Source organism: Carassius carassius, chromosome 9 (assembly GCF_963082965.1).
Source record: "Carassius carassius chromosome 9, fCarCar2.1, whole genome shotgun sequence".
Classification (NCBI taxonomy): domain Eukaryota; kingdom Metazoa; phylum Chordata; class Actinopteri; order Cypriniformes; family Cyprinidae; genus Carassius; species Carassius carassius.
In genome coordinates this window covers 18,638,247-18,647,885 of record NC_081763.1, presented here as the reverse complement: position 1 = coordinate 18,647,885, position 9,639 = coordinate 18,638,247, and the positions used below count along the sequence as shown (strand labels likewise).

General features: G+C 38.1%; 1 protein-coding gene across 2 annotated transcripts; it reads left to right on the top strand.

The window, feature by feature from the left end:
- The first annotated feature begins 3,282 nt into the window (after window positions 1-3,282).
- gfap (glial fibrillary acidic protein) lies at window positions 3,283-9,639 on the top strand. 2 transcript variants are annotated; one of them, XM_059558131.1, is made up of 9 exons: window positions 3,283-3,802; window positions 6,617-6,677; window positions 6,751-6,846; window positions 7,089-7,250; window positions 7,378-7,503; window positions 7,648-7,868; window positions 7,958-8,001; window positions 8,094-8,174; window positions 8,471-9,639. In XM_059558131.1, exons 1-9 carry the CDS (start codon window positions 3,306-3,308, stop codon window positions 8,476-8,478), a joined length of 1,296 nt encoding a protein of 431 aa, XP_059414114.1. In that variant the 5' UTR covers window positions 3,283-3,305; the 3' UTR covers window positions 8,479-9,639. The 2 variants fall into 2 exon arrangements, with proteins under 2 accessions (XP_059414114.1, XP_059414113.1); XM_059558130.1 differs by having other exon boundaries at window positions 8,094-8,179.

Here is a 9,639-nt window from a genome sequence, read left to right as displayed (position 1 = left end):
CCTCCTTCTGCATCTCTCACGGGGCCTGCTCTTCTCCCTGGGCCCCTTGCTCTTCCTCTTCCTCTTCCTCTTCCTCTTCCTCTTCCTCTTCCTCTTCCTCTTCCTTGTCCAGACATTACAGTGTTTGTCTTTTTCTGTTTCTGTTTCCAAAAACATCACTCCTCAAAGTCCTCCTTTTATAGTAATAGAAAAAAATAACCCCTGCCACTGAGTCTAAGCCAGACTGGAACCAGCTGTGGTTGTCCCAATTTACCCAACATAAATCAGCTGTATGTCAATTATTCAATTTTTGTTTATTATCAGCTGAGATATATTGTTTTTGAACTGATATCATTGCAGAAGCAGAGGTTTTTTTATACTGTATCTAAGGTTTGGAATATTGTTTTTGCTATTGTGGGATGTTGTGTGTTAAGATTCGTAAATACTGCAAAAACAATCCATAATTTTGTTGGGAGGTATAGCTTGTCTGTTAAGAAAATGTAAGCATTTTGGAAATGTGTTCACTGACTGCATATTGTGTGAAAACGACATGAAATGTGTGAATGGTATGGCCACAAAAGACTGATGCTGTGCTAACTGTGTTTAGAGTTTTGGAAATGTGACAACTGTTTGGACAAACGGTTGTTAGCGACTGAAAAAAACTGTAATACAGTAAAACTTTGCACTGTAAAACTTTGCAAAAAACTGTTTTTAAGATGGAGGTGGAAACACTGGAAACACCACATTCATTTGTATTTATCGATGAAGCTGGATTTAACCTTGCCAAAACACGGTGCAGAGGAAGGAATGTTATAGGTCAAAGGGCCACTCTGGAGCCTCCAGGCCAAAGGGGGTAAATATCACAATGTGTGCTGCAATGGCCAATGATGGTTTGCTTCTCAACACACCAGTCATTGGCTCGTACAACACAGAAAGGCTTCTAGCTTTCCTAGAACAGCTCTATGCTCAGCTAGTGCCAGCAGAACAGGGGGAGACAGTAAGAAACCCCCAAGTTTTTGTCATAGTTTTCGATAACATTGCTTTTCACCACTCTGCAGCTGTCACAGATTGGTTTGCAGCTCATCGCAGATTTATGGTTTTGTACCTGCCTGCATATTCACCCTTCCTCAACCCAATAGAGGAGTTGTTTTCTGCCTGGAGGTGGAAAGTGTTTGATCACCACCCACATGACCAAATGTCTCTTTTGGAAGTCATGCGTGCCGGATGTGAGGACACGAGTCCAGAGAACTGCCAGGGATGGATAAGTCACTCCAGAAGGTTCTTCCCCAGGTGCATGGCAAGTGAAAACCTGTAGCCTGATGCTAGAGAGAGGCAGGATTAGCCCTGAAATGTATGTACTTTTAGTTTCTACCTTTTTTTTCATTACTGTAATTCTGTAAGTTACAGACTATTGAAGCAAACTGCTAATTTTCATTTACTTTAAAGAATTGTTATGTTCTAAAAATGTAAATAAATCATGTGAAAGAATGTCACTCTTTTCTTTGAAGAAAATATGACTGTATGAAGTCACTGAAATAGTTCAAACTGTAAAGATGAAGTGAGTATTTTCTGTATTGGTGTTTGATGCTAGTTTTTTCCTCGCAGTGTGTTCTGAGTGACAGTGTGTGTTATCTCATTGAGGGTTGTGTGTAGTGTTTGGCTGCACTGAGCCTGTTTTGAGCCATGTGTTAAGAGTTGTGTTGCTTGGAATGAGTTTTGCAGGTGATGTGAACTGTTTGGCTCAGGTGACTGTTGCTAGTGCAGACTGTAGTTAGAGTTTTGCACATGGAGCTCCAGTTGTGCTCACTGTCGTTTAGCAATCGAAAAAAACTGTAACTAACCATGAACTATGACTTTTGCCTCCATTAGTGAGAATTGGCCCTTAAAATAAAATTTTACCAAAATAATAATAATAATATCTTTTTAAGTATCTTTTAAATATGTTAAATATTTAGATTTATATATTTTACATATTTAAAGACATAAAAAAAAAAAACATTTTCTCACTGGATCTGACCGTCCATCCATAACAATCCTGCAGTCTGCTGGTCATCAGTGCTGGCTGCTGATGAGCTCATCTCCTAACAATCTGATTGGTGGGTGTGTTGTTTTCTGTCTGGCTGTGGGTCTAGTGCCCCAGTGTCTCTCGGGCCTTGATACACTCCTCTACTATATTGTAGACTGCTGATGGAGCATGAACCAAACCATTTATCAAAGCCATTTGTACTTTATCTCTTGCACTTCAGCAATATATCGTATAAATATATTTATACTTATTTATTTGTTTATTTATAAATGAATTATCTTTTTTTTTTGGTCATTTATAATTATTTATTATAAATTAATTAGCAAAATGTCTGAGCTACACTCCCATTCAGTAAAAAATGTTCCACATCTGACAAGATTTTCAGTAAATATTGACTTAATTTCTTTGTATTTTCAGATTAATTGTATGACAACTTGGAATACAGCAGACAAGACGTACAGTATAGCCTACTTTACTGTTATTTTAGTATGATGTACACTTATAGTATATATTAATAATTTGAAATAGCTTTTTTTCAAACATTTTTAATACATAATTTAAAAATATTTAAATTTTTTTATTTTATTTTATCTTTATTTCAATTAATAGCCTTTGTTTTAGTTAACAACTTTGACTTGTCAATTTAAATTGTGTGGCCGAGAGCAGCTCAGGTATTTTTCACTTAAATTGTAAAAAAAAATGTTTTGTGTGTGTGTAAACTGTTCCTTTAATAGTTGTATAAAGTTAAATGAGTCAAATCTTCTGGTAACTTGTTTTGTCTGGTAAACAGATATGAATCAGTGGTGCTGAAAAGCATATGAGTGATGTTCCCAGATCTGCACAAAAGAGAGCGGTAGACACTTTTTACAACGAAGAATTAGTCAATCACCCCAGTGTTCTGTGACATCATTAAAATCCCTCTTGGGACGACAGAAAAACTCTGACCAAGTAGCAGAGGAACTCCAAATTAACTCAGAAAAGGTACAAAGCACCACTTTTCAATGGGGTGAGACAGAACAGTCAAATATCAGTGCCATTACAGTCTGTCTCTGTGTGTTTGTGTTCCAGCAGTGGCATGAATGGGATTTTCTCTGACTGACTGTGTGCACCCCACACCAGAGACACAAACAGAATAGAGTGAAAAGAGGCAGTCAGGAGATTGGGTGGCCAAGCACAAACAATTCTGGGCTCACATACACTCCCCCTGGCCTTTGCCCTCCCCATCGGACCCCCCCTCTCTCCCCCACAATCTCTATAAAAACCCAAAGTTTACCCACACTCGATCTCATTTTCTTCTGGTATGGAGCCCCAGCGAGTTTTCTCATCCTACCGAAAGCGCTTTGGGACTTCGGGTGGCTCCCCGTCTATGGGGGTCACCAGCCGCCTCAGCACGGGCCGGCTGTCCCTTCACAGCAGCCCGCGCCACCTCACCTCCAGCCCCATCACCCTGTCCACCTCGCGCCTGTCCCTCGGCGGGGAGCGGCTGGACTTCTCTGCAGACTCCCTGCTGAAGGCCCAGTACCGGGAGACACGCACCAACGAGAAGGTGGAGATGATGGGGCTGAACGACCGCTTCGCAAGCTACATTGAGAAAGTGCGCTTCCTGGAGCAGCAGAACAAGATGCTGGTGGCAGAACTGAACCAGCTGAGGGGGAAGGAGCCCAGCCGTCTGGGGGACATCTACCAGGAGGAGCTGAGGGAGCTCCGCAGGCAGGTGGACGGCCTCAACACTGGTAAAGCCAGACTGGAGATTGAAAGAGACAACCTGGCCTCAAACCTGGCCACTCTTAAACAGAGGTAAGGACAGATGTGTTATGCTCATTTAAAGTGTCCTCCCAGAGTTTTGAACCAGGTGGATGTTAAATGCAACTTAATATAATATGATATGATATGATATGACATGACATGACATGACATGACATGACATGACATGACATGACATGACATAACATAACATAACATAACATAACATAGCATAACATAACATAACATAACATAACATAACATAACATAACATAACATAACAACATATAACATAACATAACATAACATAACATAACATAACATAACATAACATAACATAACATAACATAACATAACATAATATAATATAATATAATATAATATAATATAATATAATATAATATAATATAATATAATATAATATCTAAAATAAAACATTATTAACTTAGGGTTCAGGTACCCCAAGGGTCTGCAGAAAAGATAAAAAAAAATACTAAATGTATTTTAACAGTAAAACTTAAAAATCACACACACACACACACACACACACACACACACACACACACAACACACACACACACACACACACACACACACACACACACACACACACACACACACACACACACACACACACACACACACATATATATTACTCCAGATATATTTGATATTATATGTGTATTTTAGTTTATGTTACAAAGTATATTATATAATATATAAACATAATATATAAAAAATATTATGTAATAACATAAATAGGAATTCATAAATTGTGAAATAAAAAATGTATATTTCACCAAATGTTCTCTATCTAGCAGATATTTTAGAATAATAATAACATGATAGAAAGATTTTCAAAAACATGCATATAATTTTATTAATATATATATATATATATATATATATATAAATGCATATAATATACAGGAAAAATATACAGAGCAAGAGTGTGTGCATTAATATAGAAGGAAATGAATGTTTTTTTTTTTTTTTTTTTTTACAGAATGTGATAAACTTTGATCTTCAAGGTAACTTCTGTTGACATCACATTTACATGTATACAATTGGAAGACAAGCGACTTGCACTGCATTCAAGCCAGTCAGGTCATTTATTAGTTTACTTTCAAAAATTAAAAGGAGCACAGTGAAAAACCAAAGCTACTTTGATTTATTGGTGTCATGATGAAAACAACTGGCAACACAAAGCTAGCATCCGTCTAACCAGCGTGTAAAAGTAAAACAGCCTAAAAAATGGTTATCTTGTGTATGATTAGTTGTGCCTAGCTGGAGTCGAGATATCACACATTCCAGGACACACCAAGGACAATGCTAAGAGCAACAGAGGAACAATGTCCCAAAAAAGCTCAATACCCATGTCCAAGAAATGCCATTCTGCCCTTTAGAACAGCTCTCATATGGGCAACGAATCCTTTAAGAAAGGGCAACTGCAGTACCTCTATCAATTTTTTCCACATCAGTACAAAACTGCCACAATTACAATGTTACCGTGTGAATTTATAGCACCCCAACTCTGTTTTCAATGAGAGGCTCCCCATTTTTTACACTCATTTATTCCCATGCTACCTCTCTTTTCAAACTAAAGCCTGATTGGCTGAGGGGTGTGGGGGGCAGGGAGGGGCACAATGCTTCAGTAAGGCTTGCACAAAGGCTGAACACTCCCAGCGCAGATGTCCTGTTGTTAGAGAAGAACCACGTTTTTAATTGAATTCCAAACCTCATACCTTTAAACTCACTAGAATCTGTAACCACCGGTGTGTTTCCCATACCACATCACTCAGAGACCAAATTTGATTTAAGATACAAAGTGAAAACATTTATGAGAATCTCTTCAAAACAGAACTGACAGAAAAATGTATATTTTTTTTCAACAACTATAAACTTTATTTTATATAATGTATGCATCACTTGCAATTATCTATTTAATTCCCTGTTCAAATCTGATGAAACATCAGTAACATTTATGTGTAATCAAATGAATTCAGAAACCATGGCAACAGAGTCAGTAAACAAAAATAAAAGATGCATTGTGACTAAGCTGTGCATCCAAATTCAAAGTGCTTATTTTGGATGTACATGCATCACTTTTATTTGTATGGGAGTGCATCTACTCCACCCCGTGGGAAAGAGCAGTAGCTGCAGTGTGTGTGAGCAGTTAATGATGCATGAGTGCTCCACTGACCCCCGTCCAGCCCCCTGCTGCAGGTCTCAACACACTATCATGGGTCACCTCCACTGTGAGCCTTTCATTACAGCTGTCACTGATTTATCATAAATAACTATCCAGGATAGACTTTGAGGGCAGGGGAAATTCACAGACCATAGAGTATATATTGTGCTGTTTAATGCAGATTATGGAGAGTCTATTAGTTAGGACTATAACCATTATGGTAAGAGTCTCTTATGCTTACCATCTTATGGGATCTTATTATTTCTTATGCTTTAAACTACTTCTAATTTCTATTGTAATATACTTTAGAATGTAATCCATTCCTGTGATGACAGATTTTCAGCAGTCATTACTCCAGTCTTCAGTGTCACCTGATCCTTCAGAAATCATGTTATATGAAAAATTATATAGTTTTAAAATAAAATTTCCCAGTAGGAGACAACAAGTGACTGTCTTTATGAGTTAGTCTTTAGGAAGGTTTTAAATGATGGCTTCAAAAACAACAACAACAACAACAACAGCAAAAAAAACTTTCAAGGGGTAAAATAATAAAATACACCATCAGTATCAATGCTTGGCTCTCTGGGGGTCATTTGTGTCCTGTAAATTTTGAATATGTGGCCTACTATTGGTTGTAGAAAGCCTTTTTTAGATATGTTCTCTTATCTGCCCTCCAGACTTCAAGATGAAACTGCCCTACGGCAAGAAGCAGAAAACAACCTCAACACCTTCAGACAAGTAAGGAATGCTCCATTCGTCTCATTTGTGTATCATGAATAAGTTAGCAAATTGCTTTCACTTTGAACTCCAGGATGTGGATGAAGCGGCTCTGAACCGTGTGCAGCTGGAGAGGAAGATTGATGCTCTGCAGGATGAGATCAATTTCTTGAAGAAGGTCCATGATGAGGTGTGTTATCTCTCCTGCTCTCTCCACACTACCTCCCTCTGTTCACTTTATCCCGTCTCCTTTGATCTTACTCCAGCTGGCATATCTGTCTCAAATCTGTTGATTTAATCAGGCTATTTGTAGCTATATCAGATTCAGACAACTTTATCAGACTTGGTCCTAAAGATCAGATTAGATCAGACACCATTATATTCACATGTAAACTTCTCTCACTCTTTCCCCCTCTTCCTTGCTCGGTGTAGGAGATGAGGGAGCTGCAGGAGCAGCTGATGGCCCAACAGGTTCATGTGGATCTGGATGTGTCAAAGCCAGACTTAACCACTGCCCTGAAGGAGATCAGAGCTCAGTTTGAGGCCATGGCCACTTCCAACATGCAGGAGACGGAGGAGTGGTATCGCTCAAAGGTTACATGAGGGGGTTCTCTTTAATAGAAGATTTTTATTTGTAATATAATATAATATAATGACATTTTGTTTCTACACCATTTTAGTATATAACTAAATGATATATTATTATAATTTATTTCATTAGTTTACTGATCTGACTGATGCAGCCAACCGTAACGCAGAGGCTCTGAGACAAGCTAAGCAAGAGGCCAATGAGTATCGTCGACAGATTCAGGGCCTGACCTGTGACCTGGAATCTCTTCGTGGAACTGTAAGTATTTACCAATCTTGTCACCAGACTTATTCAGAACAACAACAAAGACAAATTCACCCATCGGGTGTAGAGCACAGTACTTGACAGCAAAGTCATCATCCTCTATAAAACCATTTCCAACTTGGAAACGCTGTCCTTAAGAACGAGTCTCTGGAGCGCCAGCTGCGAGAGATGGAGGAGCGATTCACCATGGAGACGATCGGTTACCAGGACACTGTGGCCCGTCTGGAGGATGAGATCCAGATGCTGAAGGAGGAAATGGCCAGACACTTGCAGGAGTACCAGGATCTGCTCAATGTCAAACTGGCTCTGGACATTGAAATTGCCACCTACAGGAAGCTGCTTGAAGGAGAGGAAAGCAGGTGAGGAGGGTAGAGAAATGGCATCAACCACAATAACTGGATGAAATTAATTCAAATATAATTTAGTGAATATCTTCCTCCTCTTCTAGAATCACTGTTCCGGTGCAGAACTTCACCAACTTACAGTTTAGAGGTGAGTAATTTCTTCATCCAATTGATGATTCCTGCATAAATCAAATTGTATTATTTAATCATTTGTGTGTGTATGTGTGTGTGTTTTATTAGACACCAGCTTGGACACTAAGTTGACTCCTGAGGCACATGTGAAGAGGAGCATAGTTGTGCGAACTGTTGAGACTCGTGATGGTGAGGTAAACACTAGGAGGCGCTCTTCATCAACTTAAAAAAACGTTTTTCACATCCACTTTACATGAATACACACCTACTTCATCATCAACTGATGGTAAAATCAATTATAAATGAAGATATGCTTCAGTATAACTATTTGACCTAAATGAAAGGTCATTAACTGATTTATACTTAAATCAGCCAACTTTAGCCCTAGGCATCTCTGCATTACAGAATGGTTCATTTATCTTTCTTTATGCATGCATTGTTTTCTATTTGAACTAAAATTAACCTATGCAATCTCTCTTTCAAAGATCATTAAAGAGTCCACTACGGAGAGGAAGGATTTTCCGTAATCAGTTTCAGACACGGTGTTGGACACATCTGAAGAGTTCATCACTAATGTTTCTGGATGCTGTGATCAAATATGTGATTTCTTGCCAACTTTCTCTGCTCATTCTATTCTAGAGTCTATAGTTCCTGGGAACTATATTCAGTTATATTAGCCACTATAAGCAATAAGCAACTACATTTTGATCTCTTCCTCTTCTTGGGATTCTCTCTTTATCTGTTCTTTTGTGGCAAAGTGTATTTGCATGATATTAGACTAGTTTTCACTGATTGTGCCATAAAAAGTCATGGTTGGACAGATGAAAGTAGAAGGTAGAACAAGATGTAGTTAGTGGTCAGAGCGGGTGCACGGTGAATCTAGTTTCTTTGTCAAGCACAAACTGTTTTAGAATAAATTCTGAAATGTATAGCAGTCTTTAAGTACTAGATGAAGAAGAACAGGATTGGAACTGGTAGATTTTGAATCTGGATGGTCAGCTTTAAGGTTAGGCAAAAGGAAACTGTAACAGCAGGATCTTTGTGAGAGTTTTAAAGGGATGATGGGTTTTGTCAGCGGTGCTATATGAACATTTTACCCCACATTTTCCCACTTTCATTGTGTATGCAGAATGTTTTTGCACAGAAGCTAACTAAAGCATCTCTTTGGACAGGTTAAAATGCTTTAAAATGCTTGTTGACTACTAACTGACCTGTAGAAAACATTATCTTAATGAACTCATTGTTATGTGAACATCTGACTGTTGTCAGATTGATTGTCTTAAGGTACAGTCATATTTTACCACTGAACAGCAACATTTCTATGAATTCCACTCATTTCTTTAGGGATTTGTGAGGAGTTCCCTTACGTTTGTGAGACTGTGCTTAAGTTTGTAACATGAATACACTACGCTGACCAACAGGAAGCTGCTTGGTTTGAAAGTGACTTCTGTGAAACTTCTTCATACTTTATATGGAAAATTTAGCTGCAGTTTCAATAATTAAAAAAAAAAAGTTTTACTAAAAAATCATATTCATATGATCATATTGCCAGGTAACTATGACACTGAACAAACTATTATTGCATATTGAATTGGAGATCATTTTAATATGATGGCTAATATTGATACTAATAAAAATAATATTTTATTTGGTA